The 15,342-nt window shown below is 53.0% G+C and overlaps 1 protein-coding gene across 4 annotated transcripts; it reads right to left on the bottom strand.

Moving 5' to 3' along the window:
* Window positions 1-2,419: 2,419 nt before the first annotated feature.
* On the bottom strand, window positions 2,420-13,514 carry PRRT4 (proline rich transmembrane protein 4). Of its 4 annotated transcripts, none has more exons than XM_084786790.1 (5): window positions 13,120-13,514; window positions 11,136-11,851; window positions 10,915-11,019; window positions 10,424-10,549; window positions 2,420-4,757 (listed from the first exon to the last, which is right to left on the bottom strand). In XM_084786790.1, the coding sequence occupies exons 2-5, from the start codon at window positions 11,788-11,790 to the stop codon at window positions 2,935-2,937; spliced, it is 2,709 nt and encodes a 902-aa protein (XP_084642916.1). In that variant the 5' UTR covers window positions 11,791-11,851; window positions 13,120-13,514; the 3' UTR covers window positions 2,420-2,934. The 4 variants fall into 4 exon arrangements, with proteins under 4 accessions (XP_084642916.1, XP_084642917.1, XP_084642918.1 ...); XM_084786791.1 differs by having other exon boundaries at window positions 13,306-13,514; XM_084786792.1 differs by lacking the exon at window positions 13,120-13,514 and adding an exon at window positions 12,831-12,847.
* Window positions 13,515-15,342: the final 1,828 nt, after the last annotated feature.

The following is a 15,342-nucleotide window of genomic DNA, read 5'->3' as shown; positions in this document are numbered from 1 at the left end:
CCTTCCATAAAATGAGATAGTTCTTACTCTTTACACTCCTCACACTGTAATAATTGCTTGAGTTATAATGACTCTTTGTCATCGGTGCTTGTCTTTCCTCCACAAGACCCAAACTATCACATATTCGTGGTTTGCTCCCTACCCCCTTTTTTTTTTTTCAAGACAGGGTTTCTCTGTGTAGCCTTGGCTGTCCTGGATTTGCTTTGTAGACCACGCTGGCTTTGAACTCACACCAATCCACCTGCCTCTGCCTCCCGAGTCATTGTTTGCCTTTTTATCTCCATCACCTGACATATTATGAGCATCCAACAAATATTTTAAAGAGAATGGATGAATTCATGAGTGAGTGAAAATTAATCTCTCAGTCCCTCCCAGTACCAAGATTTGAAACTGCAGGATGTGTCCATTAGGATCTAACTGTATACCTTCTGAGAAGCCTGCTTTGGGTAAGAGATAAGGCATGAGATAAAAAGGTGAGGCTAACCCAAGTCTTGGCTCCTTTGTGATTGAAGAGGCTAGGGATGTTTAAGATTTATTTTTATTTTTATATGTGTGAGTGTAGGGATGTGTGTGTGTGTGTGTGTGTGTGTGTGTGTGTGTGTGTGTGTGAGAAAGAGAGAGAGAGAGAGAGAGAGAGGTGTGGTGGAGAGCTGTCCATGAAGGACAGAAGAGAGCATCAGATCACCTAGGACTAAAGTTACTGGTGATTGGGAGCAGCCCAATGTGGTGCTGGAAACTATACTCTGGAATTTTAAAAAAAAAAGTCTTAACTGCTGAGACATCTCTCTAGCAGCAGGAGTAACTCTTATGAAGGAAAACCCACAAAGTATTGGATCTGATGAGTACTGAGAAATATCCCTTTGGCCTCCTTCCTCATCGGCTGCATTCAGGGCTTTCAGACGGAAAACAAGTGTCTGTGAGAGATAAACAGAGGTAGACTGAATGGGGGAAGCTCCAGATTTGGACTGCTGTGCTCAGAGAAGGGTTACGTGAAACCAATCAGGTCCAGCGAGGAGACTGAGTAAGAAGGAGCAGCTGGAGAGGATGAGCACGCGGCAGGGATGACAGAGGCGCTAGGGACAAGCGGAAGCAGATGTGAAACAGCTAGAAAGGAAAGTGGGGTAAGAAGGAGAAGAATTTCCTGGAGCAACAAGCATGCTTTGCATGACACAATGCGGTGCCAATGCTCGGCCCTCTGCAGCCACTATGACACCAGTGAGAAATGCCTGTAATTAGGAAGCTGGCAGTTCTTTGGGCCTTAGCCCAGAGTGAGGATGCAGTAAGAATCTCTGAGCTGTACTGAGCCAGGTGATGGAGGAGGCATGGTCAGGACCATTCCACGTCCATCCCTCAGCCTCACCTGCACCACTGCCTCCAATTTCTCTTCTCCACCAGGATTCTTACTCTCCCTTAGATGTTTCTGACTTTCCTCCTCCCTCTGAGGTCTGAGGCCCTGGATGCTGTCCTCAATCAAGAGGGATGTTCTTTGCAGGAAACAGGGGCCTCCGCCTCTCCGCACCTCCTTTTTAGCCTCTCTCTTGGCGCCTTGCCTCCTTTTCTCCAATTGCCATTAGCTGGTGATCCAAGTTTGGTGTGTGTGTGTGTGTGTGTGTGTGTGTGTGTGTGTGTGTGTGTGATCACTAAGTTCCTGTTTTCCCCCCACTTTGACCCTAATATGTATGCCTCTGCAGGTCTCTCTGTGATATGCAGGACATCTCCCAAACACTGCCGGTTTTTCATTTTCAAACTTGATCCAAGCCCTTGCTACTGTAAACCATTGCATTTTAGCCAACATGACAAATGCAGAGTATATGTAACTGGAGACCAAACGCTCCAAGTAAGGGGAAGCTGTTCTGTGGCTGGTTGCTAGATGTACTCATGCGTGCCTGCACTGTGAGCTCTCTTTGAGAACTAAGCTGGGGCTGGGGCTGGGGCTGGGGCTGGGGCAAGAGCTAGGCGGTAGAGACAGACTTTCTCCATTGAGGATCACAGAAGAGACCTCTGTGGGAAATGGGGCTGAGGTCCTTGTGAGACGAGCCTCAAAGAGGCACTGTTGATGAGAAAAGGCAGTTTCCTCTTTGTAACTTCTTACGGGAATTTGGCGGGCAGGTTATTGGATAGCCCAACCTGAGGCAACCAAACCCTTTAACATGTGTGCCCATATGCCAGGCTCCTAGGAACAAAGGTATTTTGCCAAGGGCTGAAGAGTCTCTGCAGCCCACCTTTCAGGACAGTGTCCCCTCTAGGAAAAGACACTTGTCAGGCCATCAGAGCGGCAGCTGCTCTCAGGACACACTCAACCACGAAGACCTCACTTTTGTGTGAAGGTCCCTGGGAGTTTGAGGCAGACTCACTTCATTTTCACTTTTGGTGGTGGGGCTTGTAGCTCCCTTTAAGCTTTTCCAAGAAGGTCAGAGCATTCTCCTCTGAAAATATTTTATTGGTACGTTGACTCTGAAAACACTCCTTTCCCACCCAGCTGCTGTAAAGTCTCTTGGATGGGCCACAGATCCATCTTTGGGGAATGGTTCCATAAAGGAGTTGGTAGGAGCGGGTACGGAGCCCAGATAGGACGTTAGGTCTTCTGAGAATAGCTGTCTCACTGGGCATCGGGGTGTGTCGGGGGTGGTCAGGAGTGGAGCACCTTGGAGCTTTATTGCTGGTGAAGGCCAAGGAAAGTGGGACCCCTCCCCCTCGCCAGCGTAAAACTGCAGCTGGGGCCATCAGCACCCACCACTCTGGAGAAGTTGGCACTGATTTCCAATACACGGAGCCTGGCTGCCGACCCACCCACCCAGATGCCCCTGGATGGGGAGCAATCAGAGAGAGGTATCTGGACCAGGCAAAAGTGGGGAATTATTACAGTGTGCAGGTCTTGGGCAGATTAGATGCCAGAAAAGGGGCAAACGGCTTAGCTGTGAGATAGCCGCCTCTTCACAGGTCTATGGTGTCGCTGCCCACGCTCAGCTCGTCAATCTGTCGGCAGGCATCCAGGAACTGCTCTCGCAGCAATGCCTCCTCAGCCTGCAGCTCAGAAGCATGTTCAGGGGAGTCGCGGGAAGGTGGGGATAGAGCCTGGTAGGATCCTGAGGCTGGGAGGCTGGGGCTGCTTTCTGAGGGCCGCGGGGGACTGAGGACACAGACTAGCGGACAGCGCGAGGGCCGGTCGGGGCTGGAACACAGAAGCATGGAGGAGCTGTCCCGCGAGAGTCCACACAGAGAGCCAGATGAGGCGCTACTACCTGCAGGCCAGGCCCCGGGAGAGGGGAGCTCAGGAGGAGCTGGGGATCCAGGTCCCTTCTCCGACCTCATACTGGGTCCTGCTCCTGTCTTGTTCCCCAGTGAGATGGTGCGGTAGAGGCCGAGCCCAGGCAGGGCTTCTCCAAAGGCAGGCCCCTGAAAGAGACCAGGAGCCAGCAGCGCCTCGCTGCAGAGGGCCTCCTCGATGCTGCGCCGCAGGTTGATGGGCGAAGGCGGGCGGAAGTCCACGGTGCAATCGCTGCTAGGGGAGGAGGCTGATGACTGCGTTGGGTTGGCCCCAGCATCTTCGAAGCCCCGGCAGCCGCCACCTTGGAGTAGGAGGTCGGGGCCTGGGCCCGCTAGGGCACATAGCTGCAGCAACTCCGCGTCCCCACGCGCGATCGCACTCCCTAAGGGTTCCTTGTCGCGTGTCCCAGGGACCCAGCCTCCCGGCAGCAGGGGCGCAGCGTGTCCCGGAGACAAGCGGAAGAGCTTGGCCCAGCAGCGCCGCGGCACGCGGGGGCTGCAGAGTGCGGGGTAGAGCCCCAGCAGCGCTAACGGGAGCGCGACGCCCACCTCGCCTAGACGCAGACCTAACTGGAAAGCCCACCAGGGCCAAGGCCCCTCCAAGCCGGCTTGGCTGCCGTATCCCAGGGCATGAAGCACCTCGTAGCCCTGCAGGGCTCCGCTCAGTAGCCCAAATGTACCCGCCACCGGGGCTGTGCGCGCTGCGCGCCTCCAAGACTCCCGCGGGGCGAAGGGGCTGCGCACTTGCGGGACGGGCGTAGCACCCTTGAAGCCAGACCCTCCCAGAGGTGCTCCGGCCCGCCGCCGCCGGCCGCCCCAGCAAGAGAGTGCCAGCAGGAGCCCGGACAAGAAGGTGGCGAGGAAGGCGTGCAGCCCGCGGGAGGCGAGCCTCAGCGGCCTCAGCGGGCGGTGCACGGCGCTCCCCAGGGCGGCCGCAGCTGCCAGCCCTAGCCCCAGCAGCAGCAACGCCGCCAAGCTGGCGGGGCACCTCGGCGTGCGTGGCCGGGCCAGGAGCAGGCAAGCCAGGCCCAGGCCAGCGGCGAGGCAGGGCAGCGGAAGGTCCTGCAGCAGCAGCCAGGCAAGGGTCGGCAGCCGGTCACGGTGCCCGTAAGCGTCGTAGAAGAGCGGGAAGGCTCTGGTGGTCCCCGCCGAAAGCAGCAGCAGATCCAGCAGTGCCAGGCAGGGGGCGCCGGGCGGGCAACGCCAGGGCAAGAGGGCCAAAGCCAACAGAGCCAGCAGGGCCACCAGGCCAAAGAGCGCTCCTGCCCCATAAACATGGGCCTCCCAGGCCAGGCCCCAACGAGCCTTGGCCTCTGCCCAGTCGGTCTCCAGGGTCAAGAAGAAGAGAGGCAGAGGGGAGGCAGGGGCCTGCCCCAAGTCATCGGGCAACTCTGGCTCGCTACAATAGTCTGGCTCACATTCAGGCTGTACCGAAGGGTTCCCGAAGCTGGCAGGTGAGGGCTCATCTAGACCAGAAGAGTCAGTGGGGTCTGTGGGAAGAAAACACTTGGCAGAAGCCGTTAGCAGCCGCCCCCCTCTCCCAGCCCTCAGCTAGAACTCCGAATGCTTCTATGAACCCGTTTTTCACCTCTCCCCTTCTCTTCCCAGAACCCCACCCTGCAGGCTGAAGCTTTCAGTGATCACTCTCCTCCCATCTGTCCACTGTTCATTCCTCCACCCCACCCCCTCACGCCTTGATTTTATTGAGGGAGAGGTTTTCTTAAGAAGTTACAGAACTTTGCAACTGGAAGAAACTGTGTGGATGTCCCCTCCAAATCAATCCCCACACACACCAGAAAAGACGTTTTATGAGAAGAACGTTTTTGTTTTCTTTGAACGCACACGAGTCTCCATACTTAAATGATTTGCGGCATGCGGGAGGCACTTAGTAGTTTTCATTGAATAAACGACCCCTTCTAATTTACCAAAAGAAGAAACCGGGGGTTTTAATAGAAGGACTTGTCCAAAGTCACAAATAGTCAGAGGACGAGGACCCAGATCTGAGTATGAATCTGCATTCCAGTCCCACCATGAACTGTCCCACAGTACCAATATGCTTCTCTTCCCCTAACACACATGCGTGTAAACACACACACACACACACACACACACACACACACCTGACTCCTAAACATGTCTAGCACTAGAATAGTCCTTTACCTGTCCCTTTTCAACACTCTCTTGTCCCTAGCCACAGAACATGCATGGACACATGTATGCACGCACAGAGCAGGGAAAGAGGTAAGAGTCCCCTGCCCTGTCGTTCTAAGGCGAACACAATTTACTAAATGTCCTTCCCAAGGCTACACACCAACGCTCAGCCAATGAAAGGCAGTAACCCCCATCCTGACTCACCCAGGAAACCATTATTAGTCTAGGGCTTTTTGTTACATGTTTTGTTGTTGTTGTTGTTGTTAAGACTTATTTATTATGTATACAGTGTTCTGCCCCCACGTGTGCCTGCCTGCCAGAAGAGAACATCAGATCTCATTATTGATGGTTGTGAGCCACCATGTGGTTGTGGGAATTGAACTCAGGACCTTTGGGAAAGCAGCCAGTGCTCTTAACCTCTGAGCCATCTCTCCAGCCCATTTTGTTGTTTTTATGAGATAGGGTCTCACTCTGTACTCCAGGCTGCCCTCCAACTCATTACGTAGGCCAAGCTGCCCTCTTAATTCACAATAATCACGGTGCTTCCTGGGTGCTAGGGCTAGAGACATGAGCTACTATGCCAGGCTCAAACTAAATACCCTTTCCCCTGCCTGCCCCCCATGCTCTACCACAGAGCTACACTCACACCCTCTAGTACAAGGCTCTTGATATAGGTGCCTCTTTTACTTACTCCCATTTTACAAAAGATAGCGTTGAGATGGGCCTCAGAGAGTGGACTTGAGCTCCCTACAAAGGAAAAATCAAGGGGATCATAGCGGGGAAACATGCTATCTAAATAAGTGAGCCCTTCAGGTGTGCTGGGTGTCTGCCAATACAGGCTCTGGCATCATCCTATGCCCCAACATCTCCTATGTTTCTTGGGGAAGGGAAGTCACTGAAGAGTGGAAAGGATTAAGACCCTTGGTTCTGGTCTCCTGAAGCAAGAGGACTCAAGAAAAAAAAAAGTTAAGACTCAGAGACCCTCCAGTGGCCACCCAGAAACGAATATGCTAGAAGTTGATCTCCTGCACCTCAAAGGTTCGGCGGGACTACAGCTGCAGGCACTGAGGAAGCAAAGGTGGTAGCAAAGGACAGAGATCGCCTGGAAGGTGGGAAGGACAGGAGGACGCCAGTGTGTTCTGAGGAGTAAGGGGCTTTCTGGTGATTACACTCTTGCCCCAATTGCCTGCCCATGCCCCAGCCATGCCCCAGCTGAACAAGAGAGAAAGACTGAGGAACGCCCACCCCAGACAGTTCTCCCTCAGGCTGGGGACAGCAAAAACCCAACAGAAGAAAAAGGAGTGAAGTCCCAGGCAGCTCCAGAGAAAGATGGGAAGAAGAACTGGACAGCTAGGAAAGGCATGAAGCTGGCGATCAGAACATTCAACACAGCTCCCCCCACCCCACCCCTGGCCCCCCGCGGCAGCTACATGGGGCAGCATGCACTGTGGTTCTGGTTCCGGTTCCGTTTCTCAAATCTGAACTGGGTAAGAATACCTATTACGCAGAACAGCAGTGAAGATCAATGAGATGTGTTCCTGGTGTGTGTGTGGGGGGGGGATCATCTGATGTATCACACTGTCCAGTGTCATGACAGGCTAATGTTCATCTGGGATCAATCATCAATTTATGTTTGTGCGTGATCAGTTCTGTCTGACCTCAAATTAGCTCCTTTTTTTTTTTTTAAGATTTATTTATTAGGTATACAGTGTTCTGCCTTCTTGTACACCTGAAGACCAGAAGAGGGCATCAGATCACATTATAGATGGTTGTGAGCCACCATGTGGTTGCCAGGAATTGAACTCAGGACCTCTGGAAGAGCAGTCAGTGCTCTTAACCTCTGAGCCAGCTCTCCAGTCTCCAAATTAGCTCTTTTTTAAAGATCTATTTGATGTGTAACTATGTGTTTTGGGGTGGGTATTGACAGGTGAGTGCAGGTGCCCACAAAAGCCAGAAGAGGGTGTTATATCCCTTGTAGCTAGAGTTACAGACAGTTTTGAGTTATCCAATATGGGTGCTCAGAACCAACCGGGGTCCTTTGCAAAAGTAGTATATGCTTTTAACCACTGAGTCATGTCTCCAACCCCAATAGAGTACTACTTGGTTTTACAACTTAAGTCTATGCTCTGTGTAAAAAGACCTTAGCACATCCTGAACTTGTTTAGAAGACAACAGTAAGTCCACCAAGTGAATATCAACCTGTCACCTCTGCCTGAGTTGTTTGAAGGACACCAACCTAGTGTTATGCTACCCCCTCCCTAACACCTGTTCAGGTAGCCGGCTGGTCAGAGGAGCCATCAGCCTAGTGTCAGGACATCAAACTAGTATACCCCTTCCCTTATTTTCTGGCCCCCTTTGATACCCTGGTCTAACCTACTGCTAAGTTACTGCTGAATTACCTGGGCTTCATTTGGCCTTTTCCTGCCCAGGAGCCCATAGTCTGTCCACACCTGTCATGCTGCTCCTCTTTGCTTACTACACAGACAAGTGCTCTCAGAGACCACACCCACTTCTTACTTACTGGCTATATGAAATACCATTTCTCATCTCTGGCACAGTGGCCAATAGAGAAAAGTTCAACATTTATAAAATCCAGGATGGAAAATAGGCTAAGCATGGGGGTGGGGGTGGGTACACCTCAAGTAGCAGAGACAGATTTATCAATTTGGAACAGCATTCCTAAGGACTAGAGTTTGCCCAGGGAGCCCCACTGGGCCAAGTGTGGACAAGGCAGGTAGGAGACAGCCTAGTTTCTGCCTGTGAAGGGTCCACTTGGCCTCATCTCTTGTCTCTCCATTTGTAGCTTCCTCAGAAATCACCTTGAGTTTTCCCCCAAAAAGACAGTGATCCTGTAGTCCCTATATTCCCAGGAGATGGATCCTGAGCAGGCCACCCCTTCAGGGAGGTTCCATCCTGTCCTTGTGGCCCCTTGACCTCAGGAGTGAGAGAAAAGATGGGATGTCAACATGAGTAATTGGTGAGGCAGGGCTGGCTGAGGAAGGGGGATGGGAAAGACTAAGCTAGGTCCAGGAGAAGCCAGGTCTGATTATCCACCAGCTGCCCAGATCAAAGGGCTGAGGAATCAACTCGGGATGCTGGAAGCTGCAGCCCATTTAATGGTTTGGCTACGTCCTTCTCCCTACCCCCAACCCCAGCATCGCGGAAGACTGATACTCTACAGCAGTAACACTGGAAATATTTAACAACTGGATGGTATTGGCCATTCACAGCCCAGACCTGCCAGTATTGTCAGACAGCACAGGGGAGAGCATTAGGATGTATCTATGGGCCTGAAGTCCTTGGATATGGAAGAGCCCATTATAAAATTTCAGTGTGTAAATGGGTTGAATGCAAGCTATGGTCCAAGAAAAGGGGGCCCAGTACAAAGAAAGCCCTATATCCTGGTATGATATAAACGGCACTTAAGTTAGAAAGATCCTAGGATGCTCTGTATGGTAGAACACACCTGAAATATTACCACTTGTGAGGTAGAGGCAGGAGGATCAGGAGTTCAAAGCCAGTTTGAGGCAGGTCTGAGCTACAGGAAACTCTTATCTTAAAAGAACACAAAGCAAAACAAAACAGAATATTTTGTTACAAGTTTGGTCCTCTCTCTCTCTCTCTCTCTCTCTCTCTCTCTCTCTCTCTCTCTCCTTATGAGCAAGGGTTTACCCAGGCTTCTGGGTTTATGCAAGAGAAGCAACAAGAAGAGACTGGGCTCCTGCAGCCACCAGCGAGGCAGGGGTGGGGAGAGGGGGTTGTGAGGCTGGGCTGCCTCTGATACTGTCCAGACTCATTAAACCTGCCTGGCCAGCACTGTCACCCAGGCTGACAGAATGCCAGCCAGCATCTATCCCCTGAGGCACAGAGCTGCCCCCCACCCACAGCAGATCCTGCCACTGCTGCACACTAACTAGACACCGAATGGTCATCCTTACACAGCACAAAAGGGAAATGCTATGACGATAGCTGAAGAAAGCCATAAAATACAGCACACTGTCGGGTTTGGGGCTGGAAGAAGCCAGTGTGTCCATAGCTGGGCTGAGTACAGGGTGGTTTAGATGTTTAACAGACACGGGAAGTCTTTGGTAGAGTAAAGTTGGGCTGGAAGTCCCTACCCATGGCCCCATGACCTCATTCAGCAAAGCCTGAATGAGCACCTTTGAGTACCTATATCCTCTGCCCTGGGAACTCTGTCATCTCACCATCACGGGGGGGCCAAGGCCAGAGTATCAGCAAGGCTGAGTCAGGAAGTGTATTCAGGGTGCACTGTGAGCAAAAGGCAAGATTAAGAAGCTACTGTTTAATGGGTTTCTACTTGGTATCCAGCAAGGATTTACACTATCGAGACACGTTAGGGATTCCATGGCAAAAGGGTACCATTACAAGCTGTGGTCCAAGAAAAGGAGACCCAGTGCAAAGAAGCCCTATATCATGGCATAATGTAAATGGCACTGGAGTTAGAAAGATCCTAGGATGCTCTGGATAAATGTGAAGACTTAGGTTCAAAGAGGTCAAATGTTTCCTTGGCACCATCCACCTGTCTAGGGCTCCCGAGAAAAGAGACACCTGTCTGTTCATGGTTCTCTCTTTAATGTCTTCTCAGTGAAGGGCTCATCCCATCATGACAGCTCAAATAGCAGAGGAGAAACCCCCAAGACTGGGTGGAGTGGAGGTAGGAAAGAAGGCCAGGCCCTCAGGGTGGAGGGTGAGGAGGGAGTGGAGATGCTGTAGAAACCAGGAAGTAGCTCTGCACTAGCTGCCTCTGGCTTACCTCTTTCTGCCTTCCCCTGCCTATGGCAGCAAACATCTCAGAGAAACACTTAACCTAACTCCATGTGGTACCTTCCCAGTCAATGCTTGCTAGATCATTAATGTGAGCTTTCTCCATGCTGACGATGAAGAGAAAGGCAGATGGTTATGAGGACAATGACATAAAAAGGTCCCAGGACACTGCTGAATGTCTAGCATGCACTGTGTCAAATACAAATGACTGCTTGCTTACCATGTTGCACTGGTGTCGTCTCAACTGAGGCAGAGCTTGGGGAGGCCACTGAGTCCAACAGGCTTGGGCCTGAGAATTTCCTTTCTGGGAGAGGTGGGGGTAGGGACCAAGTGGTACCAAACAGCCCTGTAATAGGAGTATTATGGGACTCAAATGTCATCCTACCACCTGGCAGTGGCTTTGGGGGCTTTGGAGAAAAGTCTATCTTTCCTCCGACCTTGCCCTAAGAAAGTCATTGTCCCAGGAACAGTAGCCACGTGTACAGGATGAACTAAGTACCAAATCAGAGTCAATATAGCAAAGAGACTGCTTCCTACACCCCACCTCCCACCACCACCCCCCCCAAAAAAAAACCCAACCCCACTAGCCCTTGCCCTAGAACCTGAAAGAAGGAGTGCAGATGTGCCTCAGGCCAAGAAAGGTGGTGATGGTCAGACCCTTAGCTCAGCTGATACCATGTATATATTTGTTACAATGAATCTGATACTCACCTGGAGAATCTGACACTTCAGAAGCAGAGCTTGGATGTGCTGTTATGACTGGGGAACTCTGGCCTGAGAAGTTCCGGAAAGGGGACAGAGTAGTACCAAAAAACCCTGTGGGAAGGAGTCTGGGCTGAAGCTGCCTCCAGTTGATGAATATGCGCTGTGGACATCAGATATTCATCAACTGGTGCCCAGCAGGGATTCGTCTCAAATGGGTGGCTACTTACCAAAAGGTCCCAAGCGCCCAGCAATCTCCGCTAGGCTGGCCCGCAGGCTGGGCAGCAGGGGTAGTGACCGGTGGGCAAGAGTGGGAGCTGCCCCTGCTCTCAGTGCCACATCAAACTTCAGCTCAAGCTCACTCTGATGTGGCCTGGGAGCGCTGGTTGGAGGTGCTGTGGCTGTCAGAGCCGTGGCCCAGGTCACAGTGCCCATCCTAGGCTGAGAGGGAGCAGTGGGCCTCTTCGTGGGCCCTGAGAGGGGGGGTGTGGACTCAGGAGGCAGGGAGGAAGCCCAGGGTGTAAAGCTGCCTTCAGCAGAACCCCACTCTGGGAGGTAGTTCCCAGGGGAACCCACCAGCAGTTCCCAAAGGGAATCAGTCTTCAGATCACCTTCCACCTCTTCCTCAGAGCCCTGCCCCAGTCCAGGGGAGAGAGCATGGGTCGCTGTGACGGGGCTCCCCCAGACAGCAGCAGGTCCCCGAAGATGGAATTTAAAGTTAAGTCCCAGGTTGAGAGACAGCACAGAGGCCTCACTCTGAGGTGGTGGGGTCAGGGTAGTAAGAGGGGCCCGTGGCACTGCGGAGGAAGCAGGCTGGGGACCCACGGGTACAGCTAGCAAGACCCAGCAGAACAGCCCCAGCTCCAGGCAGCCACGGCCAGCCATGACCCCTGGCTCAGCAGCCTGGGTGGGCAGGGGCTCACTTCTTCAGCACTTTGCAAGGGTCCTAGAGGGAGAAGAAGTCCTGTGAGTCCAGTTCTCCAACACCCTCTTCCCTTTTCCGGCATCAGATGCCCTAGGCAGAAGCTCTAACCAGAGAGGAACAGGTGCAGGCAAAATGTTCTGCCTCAAAGAGGCATGGTTACTCTTGCCAGCCCCTTCCACTACCTGTAGGCTCTCCCGCAAATCTCTTTCCTGCACCCTACCCCACAACACACACACACACACACACACACACACACACACACACACACACACACACTGCACCCAAGCTTCCCACAAGGGGCACTGAGGTCTGACTAAAACGAGCAGCAGCCTCATCCTTAAGGAGAGCAGAGAAAATCAACTTGGCCTCCCAGATGCAGTCTCCCCTCCTCCCTGGCCCCTCTACCCAGCTTCATTCCTCCCTCAAATATCCACTGAGGCCCACTGTGTGCCAAGGATTGTTCTAGTAGTAATACAGGGGCCAAAAACAAAACAAACCACCCTCCCGGTTGGATCCTGATCCCCACCTCCAGTCCCAACTAGAGAAACCGCTGGAGCACAAGGCCCCAGGAAGGGCAGAGCACAAGCCTGGGCTCTCTGAGCTGAAAGGCTACCCTGGCTACCCCAGAGCAGCAGGGTCTCTGGATTGGCAGAGGCTTTCCGGAGACTTTTGCTCCTTTCTCTGGGCTTGGCCTGCTCTACCCTCCCCTTGACCCTAGGAGTATGTGAGGGAGGGACCGATTAACCCTTTCTGGCTCCCTGGGAGAGGAAGGCAGGCAGGCAGGCAAAGCTGGGCTAGAGGCAACTGCAGCAGGCTACCACCCCCTCCCCAGAACACATCTGGTGGGGGAAGGGAGGGTGAACCAGGGACACACGTGCACCCAGTACCCTTACATCACACACACAGCCGCACCTAGCCCCCGTGGCACACTCACCCACGCACCCTTCACACACTCCTGCACACACACACACACACACACCGCCCTGATGAGCCCCTCTACCTCCTACGTGCTTCTCTCTCTCTCTCTCTCTCTCTCTCTCTCTCTCTCTCTCTCTCTCTCTCTCTCTCTCTCTCTCTCTCTCTCTCTCTCTCTCTCTCTCTCGCCCCTGCTCCCGCCGCCCGCATATGCAGTCAGAAGCAAACACAACCCTAACACCCTGTACAGATAAACCACACACCATCATTACCACCATCCCCCCACGCCCCTTACACACCCACCCTTCTCAGGCACACATGCACACGCGCGTGCGCACACCACACTCCCGCTCCCCCAGTCCGGACCGACGGACCTGCTTCTCGCGCTCCCGCGAGTCCCGGGGGCCAACTCCCGGGAGAAGGGGCGCCGTGTCTCAGTGGGCTCCAGCTGAGCAAGGCTCGGCGAGTCTAGCCTGTTCTCCGTTGCTCCCAAAGCCGGGACTCGAGCTAAGAGCCCCCGACTCCCCCTCGGCTTGTCGGGCGATCGCAGCCTTGCCCACCCGAAGATCCCGTTCCGTCCCTGGCCGGTCCTTTGACCCGCAGCGCTCTCAGCTGGCGGCTGGCGGCCGGGCTCAGCTCTCTTTCGGCACTCCGCTCCCTCCCCGCGGCGCCGCCTCCTGGCTGTGAGCCCGGCTCCCCGGCCCAGCGCCGGCGCCGGGGCCCCGCGGCAGCCGGGCTTCCACAGCCCTCCCCGTCGCCTCCCTCGTCCGCCCTCCTCTCCCTCCTCCTAGCCCGCCCGCCGCCCGCGGTTCGCCCCTACCCGGGCCGGCAGGCGGGCACGCACAGCAGAGCCTAGCCAAGGCCGCCTCGCTGCCTCGGCCCCCACGCGCACTCATTCACCCAGCGCTGCCAATCAGCGGCGGGAGAGCCAGAGCCTCGTTCTCAGCCTGATGCTAACAGCCACACACTCTAAGGGCCGCCCAGTGCACACACCCCCGAGCACACCATTCCCGGGAAACACCCTCGGGCGAGGGCACTGGGCGCGCTCGGGCGCGTGCACTCGTGCACACACACAAGAACACATGCATACATACGCACACGAGTGCAAGCACACATGCAAAGGTAGTCTGATATAGGATAGCATCTATTAAGGCTTTATGATGGATAAAGACTTATTCTATGGCACAACACTGTGTTCCCATTTTAGAGATAGATAAAGTAAGTCCCCGGAATTTACCAAATTGCTGAAGATTGCTCAGCCTGGTGGAGACTTGAACTCAGTCTCTCTCCTTGCCTTCTCCACCACCTGGTGGTTTGCAAACATTATACAGCTACCGAGGAGGGCCTCCTACGCTGCGCAGGCCAACTGCCAAAATGCCAATCCCCATTCATAGCGTCTCTTTTTGCTAAAATCGTTCCAAAATACTTAGCTTCAAAAAATGTCTGTGGGAAAGTATAGTGAGACAAGCTGCTGAGCAAGGAGGATCACAACTTGTCTCTAGTAAGACATGAGAGGAGAATGTAGAATCAAAGAAAGAGCACGCTGCCTCACCGGACTGTAGAAGCCAGGCAGAAACAGTCAGTAAGCCTGGTGCGCTGTCTAAAGGCTGTCGCACCGACTGACTGAGTAATTGTGGCTTGTTCATATGTCTGGAGTATTTAAATCCCTTCATGTTTTCCTTCTTCCAAAATGCTGTGTTTAGTAGTAACACACACACACACACACACACACACACACACACACACACACGAGAGAGAGAGAGAGAGAGAGAGAGAGAGAGAGAGAGGAGAAAGAGTCAGGCATGACAACAAATTCCTATAATTCTGTCACTCAGGAGGCAAAGACAGAAAGATTGAAAGTTTGAGATTAGCCAGGTTTACAGGTTGATAATCTCTAAAACAAAAACAAACAAACCAAAACCAACCCACCAACCAACCAGACAGACAGACAAAACCACAAAAGAATTACCCATCCTGTTGGGTGAGATGATAAAAACCTAACCTGGCAAGAGGATCCAAGCAAGGCTAGCCTCAGTTGGCTACACAGGGATTTTTAAGCCAACCAAGCTACATGAGAACCAGTCTCAATAAACAGCCGCACAGGCCAAAATTATCTAGTCCTGCCCCAGAAAGCGGAGAGCTAGCTAGCTTAGTGTTTTGGTCAAGGGAGGGGTAGGCAATGTGTTGCATTTCAGGAAAGCATCCGAGACTCCTTTTCTGATCACAGAACTTGTCCTGCCGACTGATACAAGATCAAATCAGGCCTCCCACCAAGCTCTCACAGCCAGCCCGTGATGGAGTCTGGGACTCATCCTGAATCCCCACACAAAGCACTGAGAAAGACGTGCCCTAGGTGTCCCTAAAGGACATCACTATTCTGGTCTCCTCCTCTCCCCCAGGCCACTAGGGGCTGCTACAGGCATCACACTAGCATCCTGACTATTTTTTTCTTTATATGCTTAATAAAAGTTATCCCACTGGAGACATTTCCTTTAAGTCTCCCTCTTAGAAAGCCTCATTTCTTGCTAACCATGTTCACTTAAAGACTTCTAAGTGAAAAAGCAGAAATAAACACATCCCAGTACATTAAAAGTGCA

This window comes from Acomys minous (assembly GCF_964271855.1).
Source record: "Acomys minous genome assembly, chromosome: 6".
Taxonomy (NCBI): Eukaryota; Metazoa; Chordata; class Mammalia; order Rodentia; family Muridae; genus Acomys; species Acomys minous.
The sequence above is the reverse complement of the archived record's forward strand: the minus strand, read 5'-3'. Positions and strand labels throughout refer to the sequence as shown.